The 25,437-nt window shown below is 40.9% G+C and overlaps 7 protein-coding genes across 12 annotated transcripts in view; 4 read left to right on the top strand and 3 right to left on the bottom strand.

The window, feature by feature from the left end:
* The first annotated feature begins 4,405 nt into the window (after positions 1-4,405).
* On the top strand, positions 4,406-8,953 carry LOC113218278 (HMG box-containing protein 4). Of its 2 annotated transcripts, XM_052264919.1 has the most exons (12): positions 4,441-4,458; positions 4,538-4,734; positions 6,566-6,700; positions 6,797-6,921; positions 6,999-7,116; positions 7,200-7,303; positions 7,386-7,481; positions 7,564-7,639; positions 7,722-7,786; positions 7,868-8,112; positions 8,205-8,349; positions 8,439-8,953. In XM_052264919.1, exons 2-12 carry the CDS (start codon positions 4,641-4,643, stop codon positions 8,604-8,606), a joined length of 1,371 nt encoding a protein of 456 aa, XP_052120879.1. In that variant the 5' UTR covers positions 4,441-4,458; positions 4,538-4,640; the 3' UTR covers positions 8,607-8,953. The 2 variants fall into 2 exon arrangements, with proteins under 2 accessions (XP_026294338.1, XP_052120879.1); XM_026438553.2 differs by having other exon boundaries at positions 4,406-4,734.
* On the top strand, positions 4,967-6,397 carry LOC113218281 (U3 small nucleolar ribonucleoprotein protein IMP4). The gene is made up of 2 exons (XM_026438562.2): positions 4,967-5,903; positions 5,986-6,397. Exons 1-2 carry the CDS (start codon positions 5,163-5,165, stop codon positions 6,187-6,189), a joined length of 945 nt encoding a protein of 314 aa, XP_026294347.1. The 5' UTR covers positions 4,967-5,162; the 3' UTR covers positions 6,190-6,397.
* On the bottom strand, positions 8,867-11,163 carry LOC113218280 (uncharacterized). Of its 3 annotated transcripts, none has more exons than XM_026438560.2 (11): positions 11,021-11,163; positions 10,799-10,936; positions 10,487-10,714; positions 10,300-10,407; positions 10,077-10,222; positions 9,911-10,011; positions 9,720-9,832; positions 9,611-9,644; positions 9,488-9,539; positions 9,301-9,411; positions 8,867-9,219 (listed from the first exon to the last, which is right to left on the bottom strand). In XM_026438560.2, the coding sequence occupies exons 1-11, from the start codon at positions 11,066-11,068 to the stop codon at positions 8,979-8,981; spliced, it is 1,320 nt and encodes a 439-aa protein (XP_026294345.1). In that variant the 5' UTR covers positions 11,069-11,163; the 3' UTR covers positions 8,867-8,978. The 3 variants fall into 3 exon arrangements, with proteins under 3 accessions (XP_026294345.1, XP_026294342.1, XP_026294346.1); XM_026438557.2 differs by having other exon boundaries at positions 9,911-10,023; XM_026438561.2 differs by lacking the exon at positions 9,488-9,539 and having other exon boundaries at positions 9,598-9,644; positions 9,911-10,023.
* A 757-nt stretch (positions 11,164-11,920) lies between these two features.
* On the top strand, positions 11,921-13,596 carry LOC113218279 (leucine-rich repeat-containing protein 28). 2 transcript variants are annotated; one of them, XM_026438556.2, is made up of 5 exons: positions 11,921-12,064; positions 12,132-12,345; positions 12,431-12,573; positions 12,667-12,872; positions 12,951-13,596. In XM_026438556.2, exons 1-5 carry the CDS (start codon positions 11,921-11,923, stop codon positions 13,504-13,506), a joined length of 1,263 nt encoding a protein of 420 aa, XP_026294341.1. In that variant the 3' UTR covers positions 13,507-13,596. The 2 variants fall into 2 exon arrangements, with proteins under 2 accessions (XP_026294341.1, XP_026294340.1); XM_026438555.2 differs by having other exon boundaries at positions 12,667-13,596.
* LOC113218277 (cilia- and flagella-associated protein 251) lies at positions 13,503-15,935 on the bottom strand. The gene is made up of 7 exons (XM_026438552.2): positions 15,662-15,935; positions 15,411-15,566; positions 15,262-15,336; positions 14,969-15,175; positions 14,336-14,889; positions 13,754-14,256; positions 13,503-13,676 (listed from the first exon to the last, which is right to left on the bottom strand). The coding sequence occupies exons 1-7, from the start codon at positions 15,689-15,691 to the stop codon at positions 13,585-13,587; spliced, it is 1,617 nt and encodes a 538-aa protein (XP_026294337.2). The 5' UTR covers positions 15,692-15,935; the 3' UTR covers positions 13,503-13,584.
* Positions 15,936-16,033: 98 nt separating this feature from the next.
* Positions 16,034-19,171, top strand: LOC113218275 (H/ACA ribonucleoprotein complex non-core subunit NAF1). Of its 2 annotated transcripts, none has more exons than XM_026438551.2 (6): positions 16,034-16,127; positions 16,419-17,392; positions 17,540-17,718; positions 17,834-18,077; positions 18,163-18,259; positions 18,351-19,171. In XM_026438551.2, exons 2-6 carry the CDS (start codon positions 16,461-16,463, stop codon positions 19,089-19,091), a joined length of 2,193 nt encoding a protein of 730 aa, XP_026294336.1. In that variant the 5' UTR covers positions 16,034-16,127; positions 16,419-16,460; the 3' UTR covers positions 19,092-19,171. The 2 variants fall into 2 exon arrangements, with proteins under 2 accessions (XP_026294336.1, XP_026294334.1); XM_026438549.2 differs by having other exon boundaries at positions 16,125-16,327.
* Positions 19,164-25,437, bottom strand: part of LOC113218274 (phosphatidylinositol 3,4,5-trisphosphate 3-phosphatase and dual-specificity protein phosphatase PTEN) — an 11,122-nt gene continuing 4,848 nt past the window's right edge. Inside the window, exon 9 of the mRNA XM_026438548.2 lies at positions 19,164-20,878. Within this exon, the coding sequence (XP_026294333.1) occupies positions 20,859-20,878 (20 nt within the window). The 3' untranslated portion in view covers positions 19,164-20,858. The remainder of the gene's footprint in view (positions 20,879-25,437) is intronic.

A 25,437-nucleotide genomic window follows, 5' to 3' on the forward strand; every position in this document is an offset into this window, starting at 1 on the left:
CCCCGCCCCGCGACCCGTCGATACGAGGAGGGAGCAAGACCCGGCGACATGCAGCAGCGACCAGGACGCGCTCCAGGATGCTCCGGGGGGCCTTTCGCTCTGGCGGGCTGCGGCCTGAGCCACTGCGAGTTGTACTACGGGTCGGAGAAGTGAGACCTTGCTCTCGCTGCCACCGCTGCACTACATCGCCAGTAGTACACTCAATTGCCGGCCGACGCGTCCGCTTCCCGGAGGAGTAGGGTCATCTGGGCCGATGATCGCGCGTGATGAGCGTGACGCAGCGTGGGCGGAGGGGCGGGGCGGCCCAGGACGAGGATGTGATGTGCGCCCAGACTGCCCAGCGACCTACAGCCAATGACCCCCCCCCCCTTCCCAACCCTCTCTGTGAACATCCCTCCCCTCCAGGAACATGCGAGTGCAATGGGCCCGGGACCCGCGGCAGCTAATGGGGCCCGAGGCCACGCGAGGCCCGTTGCGGCACAAGGCGACCTTTACTGTGTTCGGCGCCCGCCTCGCACAGCGGCAGCGTTGTCGCCCGCGGTGAGAAGGCACCTGACATTTAGAGTCCCGAAAGGCGCCCTTCCACATTCAAACGTTCCTTTATTGTGACCACGTTTCCTGGGGGAAAAGGGGGCGGGGACGAGTTGACACCAATGAGCACCAATCGGTTTTGTCGTCATATATATTCCTATAGCATATTCCTATAGCAATATATTGCTCTCTATATGACGCGAGGAACGTTGGGGCAGCTTACATTTCAACGTTGTTGCCTCGGGGAACGTCACTCACGGAGCCTATATGTGGGGCATTCTGGAGGCAAAGGCGTGCTGAGGGGCCATCGTTTCCTCGCGTGGCTTCGCCTTCGTTGCGTCCCCTTTCGAAACGTTTCATTGTGGGGGCGCCATCATATAGGGACTCGGCTGACTGAGCGTCGAAAATGTTTGTGCAAAGGACGCGCGGGGCGGCGGGAGGCGGGAGGCTCTCAGCATTCTCAATCTCGCACAGCAGCTTCGAGTCACCGTGTTTTTGCTCGCTGCCGATGAGAGCGAAGAAGTTGCCCCCCCCCCCCCTTCTCCCCGGCACCGCACTCTGCTGCAGGAGCAACCGCGGCTATCCCTCTGTCCCGCTCCAGAGTCAATCACCAGCGAGTGGAAGGCGAAGAGAGTTATTTCACGGATACTTCTCCTCAGCGGACCCCCGCCGCCGTCGGTGCTGGGCGACTTCGCGACTGGCAAAGCGTGTCTATTCCACCACCGCGTGATTCGCGTGTCGGCCGGGCGCTCGGCGGGTGGGATACGACTAGCCCGCCCCGGCGCAGGCGGGGGGGATCCCACGATGGACCACATCCCTGCCTGCCTGGGATCGCATTACTGGGATCCCCTGCCGCACCCAGGCGGAGCGAGTGTCTCACAGTGTGCCCCACGCCGCCGATCCGATCCGCCGTTTCTTTCCAAGAGCGCTGGAGGCGGGGGCCCCGCGCGCCCGGCTCGCCGTAGCGGAAGGAGAGTCCTAGCGAGTGGAATGACGATCGACTCGGCGGCCGCGGCTTTTGTTTCTTTCTCCTCCGGTTGAACTACTGACGGACGGCGCCGCACGCCGCCGAGCCAACGTTCTTGCCTTCGCAATCCGCCGCAGCAGCGACGGCGTTCCTCGCCCTGGCTCTGCCCTGCCCCGTTCCGTTCCAGGTCCCGTGTTCCGAGAAGCAGCGCGACGAGGACGCGACCTGCCTCAGAATCTTGTTGTTGCAGCTTCGCCTCGAGCAGCGATACCCGCCGCGCGCTCCGCCAGCGGCCGGGCGCCTGCGGGGTAGGCAGTCCCGTCGGACTCGGGAGCGCGCTAAGCCAGCGGTTGCCTACCCAGCCGGGGGCTCCACCCACCACGGCCCTCGTTCTCGGGCTGGGGCTTTTCTGTGGACGTTCGACGGAATGCGCCGAGTGCAGCGGAGGCGGGCGGGAGAAGGGGCGTCTTTGTCTCCTAGTTATTCGGGTGGTGAAAGTTCGGAGCAGAGTAGGGTACTGTGTATGGAAACGAGCGCTCACCCCGGCAGGGCAGGGCGCGGAGGTGGGTGGGCACCACGCGGCCTGCCGCGCCCCGCCCCGCCGCCCAGAGCCAAAAGCGTTCTAAACTGCACCGAAAGGAGGGGCGGGGAGGAGGGGGAGTGGGAGGCGCGGCACGGCACGGCAGGCAGTGAAGGGCCAGAGGGCGAGCTCGTCGGCTCAGCGCTAGAGACACGGCTGCAAAACGGGCCTCGCAGCAGGGCGTCTCCCCCCCCCCCCCCTCCGCAGCGGCAACGGAAAATAAAAGACCGGCGGCCGCACGCTGCATCAGGCCCTCAAGACTTTGTTGATCATCTCGTTGTTCCAGCCCCGTTTTGGAAGCTCCCGCTACGAGGGATTTTCTTTCTCCCTTTTTTTGGAGGCTCGGAGAGCTGGGCGTTTTGCTGAGCAGGCGTGGCCGGTGGGTCCCGCGACGCCCGCGGCGTCGTTTGGTCAGCCGTCGATAACGACGCACCTTATCGCCTAATATTGCGGTCAGCGGCGAAGGGCGGCCTCGGGAGGAGAGGTAGGGGGGGGGCGGAGGGGGAGGGAACTGCTAAGCGGCACCGCGCCGGACCGAACGGCACCTGCCACTCCCATCGACTGCAACCGCGCGGCAACCCTGCAGGGATTTCCCTCCGGCTCGGCACCAGATACAAAAAGTCTCACCGGCCACGCCAAACAGCGGCGGCGCCGTGGCGACGCTGTTCGAATCGGACGCGCGCGGACCGGCGCTGCTGGGCGGGGCGGCGACGGCCTGCATCGCGTGGCGCCACTCGCGCGCAGGCGCCTCCCCCCGTGCGAATAGACCCGCCGTCTCTGTTTACAGCGGCGGATGGCACACGAGACACGTCGGCCTGCTCACGACGGCGCGCAGCCGAGGCCCCACTCGCACCTGCTGGGCCGCGGGGCACGACGGGGAGCTCGCTAATGAGACCGCGGGACCGCTGTCGAGCAGGCCGACCTAACCTGCCCAGCCCTGCCCATCCGACTTACCTTCATCGACATCGCGCCAGTCAACGCCGCTCGCCGTGACGGTCGTCGCCGTCACCGTCCTCTTCCGGGGCGCGAAGCACGTCGACGCCGTGGTCCTGCGGCCCCGGCAGCAGCGAGCTCATGGGTCCGTGGCACGTCTGCGTCGAGGCCGCGCTGGGGTGGCTGTGGTGCAGACGGGCGCTACAGCCACGACAGGCGCCCCCATGCCTCCCCTCTCGCCTCCCCTGAGCGCCACCGCGCCGCCCCCCGCGAGCGTCCCGATCGAAGCTGTCTGCGGCGGCTGCTGCTGTTGCTGCTGCTGCTGCTGCTGCTGCAACTTGGGATTCGCTCCCGACCGCGCCGGGCACCGTCCGTCGGCCTACTGCCGAGCGGCGCGGGCCGCGTCCGCTGCGACGCCGGCGAGACGCGCCGCGGCTAGACGCCCTTGCCCCCCCCTCTCCCTCGGTCCTCTCCCATCCCTTTCCATTTGCCCCTCGCGGACCATTCATCTCTTCTTCCCCAGATCTGACCGTTAAGACTTTGCAGCGTAGGGCAGCGAAATAACTGCTGCGACCCGGCCGGGAGGGATAAAAATGAGGATCTGGCCATGATCGGGCAGAGAGGCACCTCCACCGTCGCTTAACGTTTGCGGTTTGCGGTGCGTCACAAAATTGTCCGTTACGGCATGTTACCTGCTGTTTTGTTCGATTTTTTTAGCAGATGATACCTTAAGAACATTTTGACTAAACGTAAAGAATATAAAGTAAATTTGAGGTGTCAGCTAGCTTTTACTCTCGAAACGGCAAGAGAATCAAGCGGAGACCAGAAAACAATTTCTTTAGCGCTGGGGGAACCGTGTCCGGGTGCCTGAGTGAGTGTCGCTTCAGGCCCCTACCCTTACCCTGCTTAACAATACTAGGCTCCCCGTCCCCCTCCCTGCACAACAATACTATCCGACGCCGGCCCCTGTGCCCCTGTGCCCGCGCTTTTCAACGCCGCGCTTGTACGCTGAAATTGCAAATAACAAGCAACCAGAAACAAATGACAGCTAAATCCGGGAGGAAATTTGAAAACAAACATATTCTTAAATTTTTTATTTTTTATTTTTATTTTTAGAAAACACATTGAGCAAAGTCGTAGAAGAAGCGACAAAACGACAAAACGGGCCTGCATCGCTCACTTCAAGCACTTCCTCCCGGTAGGTACTCGCAGTAGGACAACTTTGAGAAAAGGCCATCCTTGAGAAAAGGCGGACATCGAATCTCGAGAAAGGGCCTTTTCTCAAGATCGGATGAGAGAGAGTTTGAAAGTACGAAACTACCCGCGCCCGTTGAGCCAAATAGTGAATACGTATGTGAATGTGGTTTGTTTTGGCATAGCGCCACCATCGCCTCTGGTGGCGCGAAGGAGAACTTAATATTGGCTTGTTTGCGAGAGAATTTAAACAGTGTTGTGACTATTTGTTCGCCCTTTGTTTTGGTAGAAAACTAGTGAGCGAGTTGTCTAAAATCTTGGGGATTTTTCAGGAATAAGATTAGGTGGCGCTGAATGTGTAGAAAAGTGTGATTGTCATCCTAAAATAAGGCAACTTCAACTTATTTCTTGTGACTCGTAGTACTAGCGGGAGCAATGGATCGGTTTCAAAAAGGAAAGAAAAAGAAAAGTATCGACGACGGTGAAATGTTTGAACCATTTGCATCACCTAAAAGAGGCAAACAGGAAGGTAAGTCAACCGCTCATAGATTAAAATTACTTTAAATGCAAATGATAAGTTGGGGTATACATAACCCCTAAATGACAGGTTACACAGCTTTCATGCATAGTAGTTTTGCCAACTGTGTGACAATGTAACTCCAACAAACTTGCGTTTTTGACTGACACTACTAGATAATGCACCATCAAGATGAATTTCAAATGTGCTTGTCTTACTTTTACAAAATGATATCATGAATCATGGGCTCGTCTGGTATTTACTCGTATGAAGATAAGCTTCATCACAATACACATCGTGCTGTTGGTGTGCCTTTCATATGACTGTCATGGCGTCGCTTTGTTTCCAACGGCACGCAACGACGACACATGTGGTTGGAGAGTGAACGGCAGAGCTTAATGTTATTTTGAGTCTAAGTTCCAATATTGTTGGAGAAAATCATGTTGCGACGTCAAGCACGTCTCCGTCGGGAGTATTTGTACCGTAAAAGTATTGAAGATCGCAAGAGAAGTATTCAAAACAAGAAAGACCGGTTGAAACAGAGTTTGGAAGATGGTACCCAAATCCACACAGACTTGCAGAGGAATGCTCTTCACCTGCAGAAGAAATTAGAATGGGAAGATGAAGGTCCACAAAAAGCAGTAGATATCGGAACAGAAATGGGTGGAGCTAGTGGAACTCATGAAGACGATGAATACAGATGGGCTGGTGTAGAGGATCCTAAAATTATGATAACTACTTCTCGAGATCCTTCATCACGGCTTAAAATGTTTGTCAAAGAACTGAGATTAATTTTTCCTAATGCCCAGCGTATGAACAGAGGAAATTATGAAATGAAGCAGCTGATACATGCATGTCGAGCCAATGATGTCACAGACTTTATTGTTGTTCATGAACATCGGGGTGTACCCGACGCCCTCACTGTATGTCATTTGCCCTATGGTCCAACGGCTTACTTCACCTTAACTGATGTGGTTATGCGACATGATATCCCAGATATTGGAACCATGTCAGAACAGTACCCCCATCTTATCTTCCATAACTTTAAGAGTCAACTTGGGCAAAGAATTATGAGTGTATTGAAACATCTGTATCCTGTTCCTAAAGAAGATAGTAAGAGAGTAATAACTTATGCTAACCATGATGATTACATATCTTTCCGACATCACATGTACAGAAAGGTAAGGGCATATTTTTAAAGTTGACTGTCTGAAGTTTGACATAAATAATTTACATTCACAAAATTATCTTCCATTGTTACAGGTGGATGGCAAATATGTAGAACTCTCAGAGATCGGACCACGCTTCCAACTTAAGCCTTATGAGATTAAATTGGGAACCCTTGACAATGAAGGAGCTGCTGATACTGAATGGGCATTGCGGCCTTACATGAATACAAGTGCAAAGAGAAGATTTTTATCTGATGATGATGGTTGGGTTCAAGAAGATGAGAACATAAATGTGTAATGTAGTCTGTTTTCATTTGCTGTCACTTCTTGCTTTGCTGTAATGTATTTATTAAAATATCATCCATTCCAATGACTTTGATTACTTCAAATCTTATGAAACAAATATGTATATTTTTGAACCTGTTTACTACATTCAAGTCTGTACTTTGTATGAAACCTAAGTCTCGTCTAAAATTGTTGAAAATTAAAAACAAAAAGGACCGCAATTTGCCTGTATTATTTGACCTTACATCTACACAATATTTATTTTTGTTCTCAAAAGATATGACATGTGTCATGAAAGCTGTGTAACCTCCTGAAAGCAGCATGAAAACTTTGCTTTTGTCAATTAACTTCTTTAAGTATTTCAACTTTTTCCTAAAACTTGTACATAGGTGATCTGGAGGTGACAGGTGTCTCACGTTCTGGGCGGGTTCGCAAAAAGTCTTCAAAACTCATGGATTTTGAGTCTCCAGATGAAATTGATTACAGAGTAAAACGAACAAGCAAGGCTGACACAATGTCCCCAGGTAAGAACTGGGTTTTTACCTATTATTAGTCATGAAAGTAAACCATGCTTAGTTTAATGTTAAGTAACTATTTTTTTCATGTATGAATAATTATAGCTCCCTCTCGAGGGCCTGGGCCAGCAAAGAAAACCCCCAAATCTCAAACCCCAGCACATTCATTTTCAAGGCCAATGCCACCACCACAGCAAATACATCAACCAGAACCAGATCTGTCAGATGATGTAAGTAAATTAAGGAATTGTGACTGTCTAAACATTGTTTTTTTTATATAATTTCCAAAACTTTTTTAAATACGTAGGATGATGCTAGATTTGGCGTGAAACTTGAGCAGGGTTCCTCTGAAAGTGAGTCAGACTCTGAAATGTTCCCAGCTCCTGAAGGAGTAGAATGTGATTTTAGCTCAGAAGATTCACTGGGTATGTAATTTAGATATGTCAGCATACACTTTTATTTAATCCTGTAATTCATACAGTTAAGTTTTTCTAATATTTTTCTATAGGTAGCGAGGATGACTTGGATGAGGACCCTCTCATGGATGAGAGGCACGTACCTAGCCACCAAGGATTCCAAAGGATTGATGCTGTGGAGCCCCCACCTGCTCAGGTAATATTTAATCATCAACAATTTTAGCCTGTAGCATTAACCCGAACCTTGAGTGAAAATAATTTTCCCCCTCCCTTCCTAGTCAACATATATGATGGAGAAATCTTCAAAGAAGAAGTTAATCATTCGTGATGGGAAGATTGTTGGGAGAATGAAGGCTCAAAGGAAAGACAAAGGCGTAAGTTTTGTATTCCTCTCAGTTCCACCTTCACCCAAGTAAATACAATGTTTATAAAGTTTTGTTTTGTATATCACTTCAGAAAACACGGTTCACTGCTTACATGTTGTGGGCCAAAGAAAAGCGTCAAGATTTAACCAGGAAACACCCTGATATGGGTAAAAAATTATTCTTTTTATGAGATCACGATTAATATTTTACAACTTAGTGTAATAATATTTTTTCTACTTCACCCAACAGACTTTGCTCAGATGAGTAAACGGCTTGGAGAACTATGGGCTACAGTTCCTTACAATGAAAAATATGTGAGATTTAGTCATCAGCTACAAATACTTTATGGCTTAAAACTATAGGTATACTAAAAGTTTAATTTTTTTAAATTGTAGGCATGGAAGCGACGTGCTGAGCGCTTGGCCAACAAAGGTGCAGGTGCCAAAGGGGCAGCAGGAACAGGAGCTGGTACCATGGAGCATCCCAACATGAAGCGAACAAAACCACCACCACCAGCTAAATCAAAATTTATCAATAAGGGGAGTACACGAGAAACGCCCACCAAGCAACAAAATGCCAGAGGATCACATTCAAACAGTGCAGCCTCATTGTCTGCTCTTTCAATATCTCCACCTGATAGGTAATGTTTTTAAACAGCGCCGCCAGTATTCATTATCTCATTTTCTTGTACTTATTTCCTTAACTTATGTATGAAACACTCTCTCTTTCCAGGGGTGGCAAGGGTCTTGTCAGTGAACCAGTTATTGGACCAGGAATGTACAAAGTTGTTGGCACCCAGCCAGTAGATGTTGCTGCTCATCTCAAACTTCTAGGCGAGTCATTATCCATTATTGGGGAGCGCCTTAAAGAACATGAGGTACAGTTATAATTTTCAATTTACAGAGAATTCCAACTTTCATGTTTACTACACATCTAACCACCATCCACCATTTTTTTGAATTCCAGGGTCAAATAGCTGTGTCTGGAAGTCTCTCAGTTCTCTTAGACTCCCTTCTTTGTGTGCTGGGCCCCCTGCTTTGCCTCACATCCCAAGTTCCAGAGACAAATGTGTGCTCTCAAGATATGCTAAGCAAGCTTCTTGATAATACTGCTTATATCATGCCAGGCCTGTAAATACCAGTGGTTACCTAAGTGCAGAAAGTCTTGTATATTGTTAGATTAAATGAGAATTGCTGATCAATGTAAGAGCATTATTGGTTTACCTAAAACCAACAATGTAATGTGTAGAATGGATAACTCCAAAATTTAATTATCATGTATCATAAAACGTTTTAAACATACTATTTGAAATTATAACTTTTTATGTCTGTCAAAGGCATCTAACATTATTTTTATGTACATTTATTGAATCAATTAGCTAAAAATCCAGCAGATCTTGCATTAACCCATATTTTATTAACTGTATTCATAGCAGTTTTCGTCACGATGAGAAATAGAAATAAATTAATTGATAAATGTAACTTGTCTCATACAGCAGTTGTTTCTTCAATTGGCAGTAGTTTCTGTACTGTTTTCTTCCTGTGCTCTGGTTCGGGCGCGGTCATACAATTTACGATAGAATTTCTCTAGATTTGCATAAAACAGCTGTCTATGTGTATTAAATTCATCACCACTCCCGCAGCTGGCTTTAAAGCCCGTATCTGATTCTGATACTTTTGTAGGGACCTTGGAAAATTCAAAATGTTGTTCTTCAGAATCCTTTTTGGTGCCCATTCCATAAGTTGGCCTATAAAATGAGAATACATTCAATGAAAAAAATGCCTCAGAGTTTTTAAATTTAAAATTCATAGTTAGGAATTTGTTTTACTGAAATTGTGTGGTGGGAATATGTGCACTTAAGTGATTCCTTGAGTGCAGCATACTGCTCATGGTTGGTTCCAAAATTTGATCCACATGTGAATGGAGAGCATTTGATAATCTACAAACATAAACCTTCCTTTAACAATGTGCTAGTTAAAATATCTATCAGATAGTAAAAGTAGAAAAATGAGTACTTTTTTGTTCTTTCAAATGCATCAGGCAAAGACAGCTTTCTACTGCAGAAGTCTGCAATAACAGAATGTATTTAAGAAGCAGCCCAGATTTTAACAACTAATTTCCTCACCTGAAAGGTTTACCTGTGTGGTGTCTTTGATTCTCTTGCTTTACATCCTGAAATGGGAACATTTTCTGTTAAATAGGTGTTAGTAAGATTACAATGATATAACTTTCAAAAGTTGTACTAACATAAAATCCCGAACTTGGGCCAAAAATAGCTTTGTAATGGGTGCAAAGTGGGCATTTGCTGGGAAGGTGGCCTGCTTCACACTGACAGACTTCCTTTGAAATGTTTCTTGGTCCTATTTAAAATTAAATTAATAACTTATAAAATACATAGAAAATGGTTCCTAGAATATACTAGTGTAAAGAAAGCTTACCATCCTGAATACCGCACTTCCCGGTGCAAATTGAGTGACTGCTCTGATGACCATTTAAATTAAAATAATTACCTCTACTCTGGATGGGGCAAGGTGTTGCCCTAGAACAAGGCCTAAATTTTAAATAATATTTCACCATTTTAAATTTTTTGCTCACTTGACGCACCTGCAAATTCCTGTGGTTGCAATTTGGCTGTGCTTTAATTTTCTTCCAGGATTAAGGTGGTTATTTGAATGAACTCTATGCCTCCCGTCACTGTGGATCACTCTGCTATCTTTCTCACTGTTGCATTGCCTTGGTAGACAAATTCTCTTTATTGTGATGATAAAGTTGATATAATTTTTGCAATACTCATAACCTACTATACACCAGTTAAGTCACATCTTACCTGAGAGCTCAATGTTTTGGGGTTTATGATATGTCCTTCATGTGCCAAACTAGTGACTTCTTTAACAACAGTTTTAGTTGACAGTTCAATTTTGGGACACAAAATACCCTGTGTGAGCATTAATATCTATTAGTTTTATAGGATCAAGCTTCGTAGGCAAAAATCCAAGAAAATGATTCATGTTTACTGGATAGTCAGCGGAAGCTTCCATTAATAAATCAACATCAACACCAGCTAGTAAGCCCTTTGCACAGGGAGAAGGGTATAAAATTTGGAGAGCAGTACTGTGGAAACGAGCTAGCTGTACAGCTGCTCCACCACTTGAATCTTCGACTTCCTGAAGCAGTACCGCATATACATCTTCCCTGCCTAAACTATCTTGCACTTCTGCCAAACATCCAGCATTTGAAAATGTCTAAAAAGCAAATACATATCATCACGGCAAGGATATGAAGTTTCATATTCAGTTATGTAAGAATGTAACAGATGGGCCACAAACTTTTTGGAAGGTGAGCTTCTCATGGAAAAGTAAAGGGAAGACTGGAGGAAGTCTTTTGGTTTGAACCTCCTGACCCAACATCGAGAATAGCAATTGCACATTGCCATTTGGACAAAGCCAAACCCCCGGACAAGTCACCTGGACAAGAAATATTTATAAGTGTTGGGTGTAGTTGAACAAAAAATAAATTCTCTGGAGATGCAGAGTTGTTAGTTTGATTACCGCTTGTATTTCGAGATCCACAACAAGATGAAGTGCTTTTCTAGACATCCTCGGCTGATATAAGTGGCAAAAATCACCTGGCGGAAATTAAAATTATAGCAAAGTTAAGATTAGATTTTATTTCCAGCGTGTTGACAATCCCCGGGTACGGTGTTAATCACAATGTTTGGGTTACATTTTGCAAAGATGTCAACAGAGCGTTGCCTAGCAACGGGATTTGATTTTTAGCGGGAAACGGTACCGCAGATGTACTTCCGGTGTGACTTCCCTGTAATGATTTCCCGTATATTTACTCGGCTTAATTGAAATTACTGCTTTGCTTTGGGCTATGTAAACGCCAGGAATAAACAAAAACAATACTCGAGGTCAATCCCTTCTCTCTCTTCTCCCATGGTATCTCAGATTGGCTAGTTGCCACGGACCAAAACAAAAAGGGGCCATCTAAAAAAAGCTCTGAAACGAACTTAACCCACTTTATGAGAGACTGCCAGTCTGCTTTGAAGTTGTCAAGCAAAGTCGAAAGCGTAAGCATCCAACTAGAAATTGTAATATTCCAAGTTTAATCCCAAATTAAACTTCCTAAGCTAGTTATTGTGAGTGGGTAGAGCAAAGTGCCGCAATTAAGGGGGGCGGGTGTTTTTGTCTCCGGCATGTCTAGGTCCCTCATTTACGTTGGAGGGCCGCGTCATTTCACAGACTGCTCGACTTTCAGTAAAGTGTTCTGCTTACTTACGAGAGTTAAGAGTTCATTTTCCTACACAGCTCTGAAATTACCGGCCCACTCAGCACTTGCCCACCCATCGTCGCAGTACGATTCTTTCGAGTCCCGCCTCAGTTTTTTGGATACGTTCAGCCGTGTTTACAATAACTTTTGGCCATCACTAAGAATAATGATAAGAGATGGAGGAACTAGCTGCAGAAATAATGGAGAAACATATTTTACACTGGAACTGTCGGGGATTTACGGATCTCCCGGAGGAACTGAAGACTGCTGGACACCAACTACAAGAAATTTATCTTAAATGGAATTGCCTCGTGAGCTTAGTAAGTGTTGAAACAATTCATTCAAGCATTAAATTATTATTTAATTCGATTCTTGTTGTCACTATAGCCCAGCTGGATAACAAATTTCAAGAATCTGACAAATTTGTATCTTCAATACAATCAAATAGAAAACTTGCCAGATGAGCTGAGTCAAGTCTCAAAGCTCAAGGTCTTGGATGTTTCAAACAATAAAATACAAGTTCTGCCAAGAGGAATTGGTTGTCTATCACATTTGACTCATCTACTAGCTTCTGACAATACCTTAAAGTTCATCCGTTGTGGTAAGTTGAAGAGTATTAGAATTTCTTTTTTGAACTTCCTATATTGTAAACAAAACAAACAACTCTAAGAAATGGTAATGTAAAGAATTTCAGATGCTGAAACTGCTGCAAGTTTTAGATTTAAGAAATAACAGCTTACAAAATCTTCCTGAAGATATATTAGAATGTCAAGCACTGGAAGAAATTGCCCTGGACAACAATAATTTGACTATGTTACCTGACAATATTGTACGTCACAAATTATGTAAATTCATCTCAAATCCATTTAAGATTAATATGCCTTGCAAATTCAACTGCTCTTAATTTTTTTTCAATCTACAGGTTTATCTTCCTCTATTAGAGAATCTTTCAGTTTGCGGAAATAATCTCCTCTACTTGCCTCTCCAACCATTTATGTCAAACCCAACTTTTACTTTTGAAAATAATTTTAATTTAAACTATATATCGCTATGGCTTGGACAGCAAATCTCATTTAACAACACGAGAGAATTTAATGACAATGCATGGAATTTATTGGGTGCACAGGGGTATGTTTTGAAATTACAGGAGGGAAAGGTCTCAACATGTACTTACTACAATGTTTTGATAAAAATTACTGTTCACAGGTGTTTTGATAGAGAGAGTGTTCCTATAATGAGACATGCGGATATAATAGTAAAAGAAGAAACATCAAATATACCTCTAACACTCCCACTTTCTTTGAAAAACATAACAACTGGTCCTAACAACCAACCTTTAGTACCCTCGCTACTAGAGCTTGCTCTACGAGTGTCCTACAATTTAGGCCATCACCAGTTTATTGAAAAAGAAGAGAGTCATTGTGGTAGTATAACTTACAGGTTGAAGAGGTGCATCTTCAACAATCCGGATTACAAATCTCTTCCTTTGGTCCTGCAGCATAGGTTGAAAGTTGGCCCAGTAGGACTCTGTTACTGTTGCCAGGGTCCTGTATTTACCTATGGAATCATCTGGGTGATCCTTAAAGACTATTATTGTGAAAGTTCAGCAGTCCGTCAGTTGTCTAATGTCTTGTCAATTGCTGTGTTTTGTTCAGTTTTGTGTAGTGTGTCTTATTCCAATTGGGAAAGACAAAGTGACATTCAATGGAAGTTGGAGCCACGGAAGTTGACTTGGTTTTGTGAAAAACGACAAAAAAATTGAATACATAGGTTGTTTCTACTTTTTTTCTCGTTTCATTTAAGGCTCATCATATAATTATTGGTTTGAAAATAAAAAAGGTTAATCATCAAATTTAATCTTCTTTCCTTGGAAATTGTCGAGCGAAACCTTTTGCTTCCTTTTTGCCTCCCACGATGGGTGCAGAGCTTCACCTAATAGGAAAAAAAATAATAATTAAAATACAGGTACATTTGAGAAACATATTTGTTCGGATTTTACATCCACTTACTAGCACTAGATGCATTTTGACTACTCTTGCCAGAGATGTTTCCTTTCTTCTCTGGGAATTCTTTTCCATTCTTAGGCTTTCTGTCAAATTGTTGGTGTTTAAATGGCTTACCATCAACGCTTTTATCCATAGAAGGAAACTTACTAAATGAGCCACCAGCTTTTTTTTCTTTCTGAGCTGGTCTAGTGAAGTCTTTGGACTTATCCAGTTGTCTAGGTTTTCTCTTTTTTAAATCTCTTCCTAAGAATTTGGCACGTCGTTCAGCTCGATTACCTTTTAGAATCTTTCCATTGATAGACCATTGGTTAGGTTCTTCGTCAATGTCTTTAGCATTTCTTCTTGATGACTCTAACCCCACCCCATTTTCCCTTTTGACAGCAGTTGTTTTTAAAAACCTGTTTTCGCCAGTCATAAAAAAAGTGTCCTCTTCAACTGCTTCATTATCGCCCAATTCGTTTTCAGAATTTTCATCTAGGTTTGGTGAGATAGATTCCGGTTCTTTCCTGAGAGCAATGAAAAGAAAATCATAACAATGTTTAAGTAAGGTGTAAGTTAAAGGACACCAGTAGCAGAAGCACCTACCTGTCTTTAAGTATAGTTTTCTCTCCAATTAAGTCTGAAAAGCGTCGAACCTCAGCAAACTTACTTCTAGACTTCATAGGAATGAAGTCATCTGATTTACTTTTTGAAAGTTTTAAAGTCTTATTTTTCCCTTTGTCACATTTATTATTAACATCAATAGCATCATTATCTGATGAAATTGCATCTTCACTTTCTGAAGAAATCGCATTTTCACTACCTGATAAAATTGAATCTTCACTATCTGATGAGTCTTCAGCATCATTGTCATCATCATCTTCCTCATCCCCATCTTCCTCCTCCTCCTCCTCCTCCTCCTCCTGACCATCTTCCTCCTCTTCAGCACAATTATGAAATTTATCAGTACTGATTTCAAGTACATTTTCATCGTCAGATGATTGAAGGACATCACTTTCTGAATCACTGTTTTCAATATCACTATTACTCGCTCCCTCCCCTGAACTCTCAATTTTCTTTGAGGACTTCTTCAGTGCTTCTGAAGTAGTTTTCTGTTTGAGTAACTTTCCATCATCTTCATGAGATCCTTCACTTGTTGCCTTACAAATAAAAAGGGAAGTTTGGTAATGGGAATACTTCAAACACAAGCTCTTTGAATGAAATAAGTGTGCAACCAACCTGTTTGCGAGAAAGCTTGCGCTTCTGTTTTTCCTGTTCCTTCTGAATTTTCTTTTTAAATTTAGCTCGAATTCCAAGGGTTTCTAATAGATTTGGTAGTTTACTTGCCCAATCGGGGTGTTTCTCCCTGAAACTTTTAATATGACTGGCGACTGAATTGTGGGTTGCTAATTTCACAATAACTTTGGTTTCCAGGGGTAGGTTGATCTAGAGTAAAAGAAGAAAATTCCGAAAATTTAAAAAGAAGGAGAAAATAATAAGCACATCAAGGCCAACATATTTGACAGACATACATCACCCAGGAGTTTTTCTCGCTCACTAAAGTCCATTCTTAGTGCATAACGACTTACAGAATCTTCTTTAATTTTCTGAGAAAGGAAAACATAATTCCTGGACCTGTTAATGTTTAAAAATAATAATGAAACTAAGACTGACAGTTTACCTTGAGAAGAAGTACTTCTTTACGATATGTTTCAGCTTTCTTGTGAAACTTCTCAGCCTTTGGACCTTTCCTCCCTTGACATTTTTTAATTTCCTTTGTGAGATGGTGTGCTAGATGAACAGCTGCCTGTCTCACTTTCGGTCTTAGACCAGTAATCTGAAATAGGAAAAAAAGCATTGCCATTTACATGGAAACCAATGCAAACTGCACATGTTAAGTTAGGTTAGGGTAACTTTTGCATATACACTTACCTGATCTGAGACGTCAGTTTTATTTAACATTATGATAGGTAGTATACCGATGCTGCTGATTATATAAGAAAAGTGCAGGCCTCCCGGTGTTGGAATTCCGCTTAATCAAGAACGAAATAGGTATACTGATTTGCTAGAACGTTGTCAACATGCCATCCCGTCTGCATGCGTCGCTCAAAAATTATAACCAAACGATGGATCTTCTCTTCTTGATAAAAGTTCCGCAAGAGGTGAGGTGAATGAGGTGAGGGGGCATTTCCCAATGAAGGACTTCACAAACTAAAAATATACACTGTGAAACCCCAGAGAAAATACCGATTTCTTCTGGAAAAAAATGATTTTTTACTTTAAACTTTCGCGGCATTTGTTTGCAGACGTCGGAAGAAATCTGACCAAATTGACCGCACACGCATGTGGTCTGTGGTCAACAGTCAACATAACCTGAATGTTCATGTGGTGGTCCGAAGTGAGTAATGTGTTAGTGTTCATCTGATGGGCGATTATTGCTGCTGACTGCTATTGAAACTAATCTAAAGTAAATTACAGAAATAAAAAATGAGTTGCTGAAATCACACAAGTGCTCTGACTTTAGCATTGCGTTTTTTTACATCGTAGTTTGTTTGATCTTTGAAAAAGCAAAACATATTCAGAATTGTACATCACATGGTAATGTTTTGGTGTTGATAAACATTTGATCTTGATCTTGATCATGAAATCCTTTTTAGTGCTAAAGTTGACTTTTATGCTTTCATTTCAGGACAGTGTACTTGCGGTAAAAAATTAAAGAGGTAAAGACATTATGGATAATCCAACTAATGACTGTTTACCAATGGAGACTGATTCTGTAGGAGCCAACAATCTTCCTCAAAACATCACATCAAATCAATCTCTTACTGAAGAAGAAGTGCTTGCCACTATAAATCAAAATGGAGCACAGAACATAATTATTGAGGCTACTGAAAAATCCATTGAATCTTCTGAGACTGTGTCAAGAAAAGAAGACAGTGCAGTTACTGTAAGCGACAACATCACATCAAATCAATCGCTTACCGAAGAAAAAGTGCTTGCCACTATAAATCAAAATGGAGCACAGAACATATTTATTGATGCTACTGAAAAATCCATTGAACCCTCTGAGACTGTGTCAAAAAAAGATGACAGTGTGACTCTGATGGACGAATCCTTGAGTGAGGAAAAAAGCATAGCAAATCCAAGTACGTCCCTGCCTTTGGTTCGTTCAGATTGTGCAAACTCTACTTCACCTCCATGTAATGGAGAATCATCTGGGAATGAACTTGAACTGACTAGAGATAACAGTATTATGCTAGAAGATCAAGTAAATGAACCGATAGGAGGAAGAAGTCCACTTTTTGAAAATTATTGTGGCGCTATGGACCAGAGTTCCTCAGAAGACGATGAGCTTTCAGGTTCAGCTCTAAAAAGCTCTTCAAGTTTTTTTGGAATTGAACTTGATTCTGTAATCAAGCAACCAAATGAAAGTCCTGACAAACTATTGTCAAATGAAGTTAACAATGATCTGCCAGTAAATACATTGCCTGATGAAGAACCTGTAGTCATTGAATCAAAGTTATCTGGGGATGATTCCTTAAACATACATAGAGGAGCAGTTGTGCCATACTCTGATACGGAAGATTCTGATAGTTCGTCTGATAGCAGCAGTTATGAGAGCAGTGAAGAAAGTAGTGAGTCTGAAGATAGTAGTGAAGAAAGGTTAGTCCTTATCAAAAGTTTCTTAATTAAACCCACAGGATTGACTGAATTCGGATGATATCATTCATTTTCTTTTTGTTTCCAATGTGTGAAAAACTTGATCGATGTTCTACATTGGTTAATCATTAATATAATTTGTTTTTTCAGTGTTACTGAAGAGACAGATGAAAAAGGAAAAACAAATTCTAACAAACCGAAAAAACAAAAGAAGGTTCCAGGTGAACTAGACATTGATGACCTCCCTCCTATTCAAGATTTGCACATAAGTGTGAGGAATGATCAAGTTGTTGAGATTGGGAAAGTGCTCCATGCGGTCGATACATTAGGTAAAATAAGTTCCTCCTGTGTCTGTGTTCTTCTTTTTTTTTAATATATAAAGTGCAAGCTTCTCTTTACTGTTGAGTAATAGTTGCTGTACTAATTAACTCGTTGTTTTTATAGTTGTTGTTGAGGGTTATAAAGACCAACCTCCTTTGGATATTGAAAGTGTCCTGTTTTTGGACAGAGGAGCTCGACCACTTGGACGTATATTTGATGTGATGGGTCCAGTGAAAGAACCCCTGTACTGTGTCCGTTTTAATTCAAAACAGCACATTGATGAACAAAATATTCAACCGGGAATGCTTGTTTACTGTGCTCCTCAAACCGAACATAGTAATTTTGTCTTCCTTCAGCATCTACTTTCGTAAGTTTTACTGTTCTCAGTTTGCTTTTATGGGACACATGTTTAATTGACACATTTGCTTTAAATTTTTTTGCATTTTCTTTAGGATGAAGGGTAGTGATGCATCTTGGAAGAAAGATAAAGAAACCCCCTCATCATATCAGGACTTTTCAGATGATGAAGAAGAAGTAAAGATGAGGAAGGTAATGTTCAGTTTTTTTATTAAGTTGACTTGTCCTATCTTTGGTCAAATATTTATTAATCTATTGTTTGTGTGTGTGTTTTTATCTTTAGTGTGACAACCAAAAGAAAATGAGGAATTTGAAGTCACCTGGAGAACCAAGTCCAAAAGCCCCTAGAACTAATATGCAGTCCTCCACTTTCCATCAGTCAAGCACTCCTGACCACCAAGGCACTGGATTCCGTCCAAGAAACCCCTGGGGTGGGTCGGGGATTCAAAATTATAATTCAAGGAATCAGCACCATCAGCACCGACCTACTCCTCCCACTCATCATGTAAATCCATACCAAGCCAGAGGTCATGTCAGGCCACCATCTTTTAATGTTGAATCGCAGTTTCAAAATCAACCTTCATTCAGAAATCAATCAAGGCCTAACAGATATCCTTCCAACCCGCAGTTTGGTAGAGAATCTGATCCTAGAATGTTTGGTCAACCTGCTATGTCTAGCTTTAATTCTGCTTGGCCTTCAACTGAAAGAACTCATCCTAATCAAGGGCCTGGTTATGGTCCTAGACCACCAATGAACCAGTGGCAATCACAGGCTCCACCACCCATGAACCAGTGGCAATCTCAAACGCCACCACCTATGAACCAATGGCAACCACAAGCTCCATATGTGCAAAACTCACATAACCCACCTAATGACCAAAGATATCAAGCCTTTCAAACAGAAATTGCAAGATTAGTTGATGCCTACAATAGGGGAGCAGAAAGCCCAATGGCAGTGCATCCTCCTGCCCTTGGAACAAGACCTTCTCGGCCCCCTCCAGATTGGAACAGTTATCCCAATTAATGGAATATGAAATATCTGTATCCACGAGCTTTTATTTAGTTTTTGTTTTGTTTTAGGAGTTATTAAAACACATTTATGTAGCTGGTTTGTTTTATTTGCAGGCATATTATCCACAGTACACTCATGACATGAACTTATGTAATGTAATGGTAATGGTAAAAAGACAGTCTTAGCAAGAACATGAATGTGTAATCTGCTAGTTACTATAGTACAAAAATTAACTCATTTTTATGAGTAACACTACTTCATATTATGTGAGGAACTATATTTATAAAATGCTTACAAAAGTAAAAACTGGTAAAGACTAAAAAACATAGTTTCTAATAGACACAAATTTGGTAGTCCATATCAGCACAATAAATAAGAATCAAGTACGAACTGTCAAAATTACAACTAATCAAAGAGTCAATATTTAAATTCATAAAATTCAAGATCAATTTTGTGAGTAAGGGAGGAAATGTTGAAGTGATCTCTGTTCAGCAGAAATCTTTCAATGCTTTTCCTTGACAACTGCATAAAAGCCACAGACCAATGAATGAACATTATGGAGTAATGCAAAGCAAACATTCTTATGTAATCAATAAAAGTAATGAAGATGTTGCATATAAACCCTGGAAAACATTATTTAAAATCTCTAATCAAAAAATATGACAGAGTAAAAAAACATAAAAATTAAGTAATTTACTATCTAAATTTGAAGCTAAAAATAGGAACTGAACAGAAATTGTATTCACAACTGCTGCACATTTTATGAAGATATATTAGGAGTAAAATTCCACAACACTAAACGAGTTGAGCGTCACTTGCCAATGTGAAATGATTTGAGTTGTATATTGTTTTAACACTCAGTAAACCTTGAAGAGTGAACATGATTTTTAAAATATATCTCATTGTTTCCGAGACGTCACTAGGCAGCAGATATAGATTAATTATCAAAGGATGGAAGGTCAGGCCAAAGATAGATATCTTGAAAGGACTGAACAGCCTACATATTTGGGAAGTCAATGTAGAAAGGGAATTAATTCCTGCTTCCCCCTCTCAGAAAAATTATTATTAAAAAAAAAAAAAAAACGACAAAAACATCTTTGCTTTCTTAGTTTAATTTTTTGTTTGTTTGATGTTGTGAAGACATGTGCTTTTCAATAAGCTCTCGTCATTCATTTTGTTTAATTCTGCTCCACCTATAGTAGGCAGGACCTATGTACTTGAAATTTAATATGCCACATATTCACAACAAAAATTAGATTAGAAATTTGATTGAGAGCGAACACTTTAAACTAGATCATCAATTCTTGGTCTGTACAATTGTAGATATTAAACCATGTGGATCAACTAGTCTCATGGATAATACTTACAAACACAAAGGTAACATTTCACAATAGGAATACAAAATACTGCACAGAGCACAGCTGATACAGAAGCTAGCAAGTAAACAGGGACTACTTACTACTTTCCAATAAAAATGGATCAAGAATGAGAAATAAACTTGACACATATCTAGTGCAACTTCAACATTGATTGTGAATAACCACAACACAAGGTTTCTCAGCTCTATTAACATAAACAAGGGAACTAACACTGAGACTGTTGAAATGATGAAATAATAAAAATGACAAGCAGCTTGATGACCTCCTGTCCTCATGAAGAAGCCATGGACGAGAGAGCAGCAAGACAAGCAAGTGAGCCAGATTCCACTTTGTTAGTGAGCTGGTGGATTTTAATGAAACCCACAACCCATGATTACATGAAAAAGCGTAGGCACCAGGATCACAGGTATGTTGATTCACCTGCAATAGAACCAGCAGACATTCATAAGTTAGTTAACCTTTAAAATCAATCATGCAGGGAAGGGGTGAAAGGGGGTATATATAAGCCCAGAGAGTATTTAACACTCAAAACTTGTAAAAAATAGACAGTGGTAGCATTTTCCTCTCTTCAAAAATGGCAAGTAATTAAATAAAAGTGAAAATAACATTTACGAGTACTACAATTAACCCATTCAGAGCAGCTAAAAATATACCCCTATGACTTAAACCCATAGCTGCTCGACACTGAATGTGTCAATCTAGAAATCAAAGTAGCATGTCTAATGTTTATTACGGGTTTCATCTAAAAGATATCCTGAAAAAAATAATAGTTTTTTAAAAAATGAAAAATTGACAGGAAGCTGAGCCCAATTCTGATAGCATAGAAATCAAAGGATTAAATAACTAGGGATGGATATGGTATGAGGGTTATCATGCTCACTGTTGGGTCACACACATTAAAAAGGACAAGAAAATAAGAACAATCAGTTTGTGCAAAAATATCCACACACAGCGTGAGAAACACTTAGCATGCCCTGACACAACAAGACTCAAAGATATTACATGCATATTAAGTAGTTATTTCCTAAAACCGTTTTATTTACTGATAATATATCTTGGCACAGAAATCCACACAAAGACCATATTATTCCAGAAAACAGCAATGTTTAAAATGTTACTGTTGAGCAGTGTTGAATGAATTCCCGACAGGCCAAGATTAAAATACATACATGTGCAGAGATGGTAGCTTACAAACTAAGGCCATAACAATTTTCAGTATTAAGTTGATGGTACATAAGTTAAGTGAAAGCTTGGAAGCAAAGGCATGCCTGTGAAAGAGTGGTGGTGACTGTGGTAAACACCATGAGCACATCAATATAAAAAAATAAAATAAATCAAGCCGCATCATACACATGCATAAAAATCGTTCAAGGGCACGGACAGAGCACTTGTGATGAATATAAAATAGGGGTGAAAAGCTATAAGGTAACGAAAAACAAGAGCAATGTCAAACATGTTGCAGTGTTTTTTTGTTCTGACACTATCTTGTTTACTCTAAATACACAGACATCTAAAATATTGTATTTATGTGCAGCTTTAAGCAAATAAATTGTGCATTAAAGGCAACTGATCTAACATAGTAATCAACAATGCATAGTAGCAAAACATTTGCCATCTTTGCAAAAAACAAACAAAAAAGAAAATTGCATGCAAATTGGAGCAACACACATCAATTTACCTCAACCTTGGCATCCACAGATCTTCACAAAATCGTCCGCACCCACAGCTGCTATGTAAGTGAAAATATTGAGCTGCATTTCAACCAAGACATACTTTATAACCTGGAATTTCGACTTACACAATCTTGTGTAAAATTCAGTTGAAACAAAGTTGTCACAATTTTGTATAAATCTAACCTCAGATTTACAACAAATACTTGTAGTTGTCAAGAAGTAAAAACATTTTCTATTGGTGATTGTGCTGGAAGATGTGATTGGATTGAGAAGTCTCCTCCATATTGTACATTTGGTTGCAGTATCTGATCGGCTAGAGCTACATACCAAATGGTTCATTTAGAGTTCCTATTAAGAAGGGTTAAGGAAGAAAACTGGTGTGGAATGTTGGTTCAAAATTGTGTTTAATTTTGTTTGTTTGTTTCTTATTTTTTAATAATTCAACACATCATATTTTGTTTTGATATAATACAATTTCAAGTCCCTAGAATATGAATGTTCGCTTCCACATTGAAAAAAAAAAAAGTGGTACAGAATTGAAGAAAAAAAATAATTCTGATACAGCATGGTAAAGGATAATAACACAATGTATTACACACAAACTACTGGTGTAATAGACGGATGACGAAGCTTGACAGTAAATGAGTACGACTTATTTATGTTATGTTACATCAGGGTATGGCACAATACTGTACAAGAAACTCAACTACATAATGCAATATTATGGAAAAATAGTCATCAAGCAGATACACCACACAAAGGTTTACACAACGTAACACCGGCTCAGAGTCAATGATCACAGCACTAAACACAACTGTTCAAAAACAAATAGTATTTTTTTTAATGCAGACAAAGAATAATTCAGTCAGTGATGTATGAAGATTACTTTAAAAGTGTAGAATACAGAGTACCATACAGTACAACATTGCACATCATGAAGTATGCAAAGTACCATACTCAGCAGTCATACTCTGAGGATTTAGAGCAGCTCAAATAAATCAACAGATCTCAATGAGGAAAAAGGTGGAAAGAAAGGATAAACTCCTATGACCACAACTTGTTCAGCTATCAAAATTCAGCATCAGATAGTATTAACACATAGATGATTTTGTACCTAAGGTGAATTATGTACTTTTAAATTATTTCTGTCAGTTGCACTGAGACAGGTTATTTCACATAGAAATCATAAAAAAATACAAACATGAGGATGAGAAGAGTATGAGAAATATCAAAATATAACAAGCTTGAGATAAGTAAAAATCTTATCAAACCATCTGCCTTTATTTAGAGCAAGTTCATTATAGTTTGAAGTGTGCTAGGTGACCAGCAAACAAAATGATTTCTTAACATATCCTCCTAGAAAGAAATCCAGTTCATCTAGATTCAAAATGGGAAAAAATGATTACAATAATAAGTTGATACAGCTAGGGAGAAAATGGGACATTTGTACTTGCAACAAACCACCTCTATCGGCAGACACTTAATGCTCAAAGGCAACAAGCGCACACGTTCACATCACAGCAACGCTCCATTAACATAGCTTCATGATTACACCCTGTGGGAACTGCCCCTTTTCTATGCACCCAAATGAAAAAAAAAAATGTATATTACAAAAAAGGAAAAAAGTAACATTTAAGAAAGCAAGAGATCACACAGGTTTCAGTAATATTAGCACATACAATATATTTGAGCTAAAGGCTAGGCACTGAAACAGTTGAATAACCAGGGCTTATTGATTTACACCAATTTTTTAAATATGGTAGCAGAATATTTCTACAGCTGATGGGGATTTAGAGAATGCTGACAAAGCACAGAAGCAGGCAATGAGGTAATTATGACAACAGAGGAAATGTGTTCAAAGAAGTGCAAAGAAATTACAAATACTTGCAAACACACTAACTTAGATCTAAAAAGAAGCTTCCCATTGGTAGACCACTCCTCCAAAATTTACAAGACCAATGTTTGCAATGAATATGACTTGTGGAAGCTTCCTATAGAAATCATTGACATTTCTTTCATTTAAAAATAAAATTAGTAGAAAAGTAGTAATGGCATATCTACTATGATACAATTTCAAATTTTCATAAACAACTATTTAATGATACAGAATTTACCAAAGTATGTACGATTTGTCCAACTTAGATTTTTACGGACAAGAAATTGCTAGATCTTTTAGGTGAGTCCTTAAGAAGCTTCAATTCCATTAAGCATAACAGAAACTTGACAGCCAGATATAATCTGTGATTTCAGATTTCACCAAGTAGCACCTATCACTACTTTTCTTTTGGACCCCCATTACAAAAATTTCCAATGCTCTGAAAGGTACCTAGATGTACAAAAGAAAAAAAAAAGGGGGGGGGGGATGCACTAAACTTTAAAACAGAAGGCGAATAACATTTAAATAACAGATCAGCATAATTAAATATCATATAAAAAGTACTTTTGCACTGTTAACAGCTGCAACTTTATAAAATCCGTTCCTTGCCTTTCCTGTAGAAGATGCAACTTTCTATGACAAACAAAAACATTTGTAATATTTATTTCAGGAATTTGATGGCATCTTAGTGAGCTTTAAAAACACAGTTAGCAAACTAGAGGTACTTTTGGTTTTATTAAAAGCATAAAGAGTGCACCAAGTCCAGCCTCCTCTAGTTCCTGTTTCCTCTTAGTAATATTAACAGTCAAATTCATCAATTAAAAATGTGGCATTTGTAAGTAGAATTACTTAAAATCTATTTTCTCAATCAACTTTTTCACAAGTAAGGTTCAGTAGTCAAAAAATAAAAACTTGACAGAGGAATTAATTTTAGAGTTCATAGAACTGTAACATGCAAAACACAGTTCTGGTCAAAATTTGGTTGAAACTTAACTGGTAAAAAAAAAAGTGTTAGAGGTGCATGTTATAGAGTCTAGTCCAAGGTCTAAAGAATTCATGGCTTGTTTGATGTCAAATCAAAAGTGTGCACTTAGAATTGGAGGGCACAAATAGATGGGTAGAAGTAATTGGTATCTTATTTAATTTTAAAAATACACTTCAGAAAAATTCAAAACTAACACCTCTATAGCATCTTTAAAATGAAAATCACATTACGGGCTACTGACCAGAGAAGCATGGAACAGAATATTTAAGAAGTATTATGCAAGATTAGGATGCATAAAAGAATCATGCACTTGTTAAGTTGTAGCAGAGTCAGAATGACCCAATATTTTTGAAAAGGTAAAAAAAAGATAAAAAGCAGTTTTGTTTTAACAACATTAGCCAGGAATACATATAGAGAGCAAAGGTGTAAAGTAACCAACTATGCC

Source organism: Frankliniella occidentalis, unplaced genomic scaffold, assembly GCF_000697945.3.
Source record: "Frankliniella occidentalis isolate FOCC.00 unplaced genomic scaffold, Focc_3.1 Scaffold22, whole genome shotgun sequence".
NCBI lineage: Eukaryota > Metazoa > Arthropoda > Insecta > Thysanoptera > Thripidae > Frankliniella > Frankliniella occidentalis.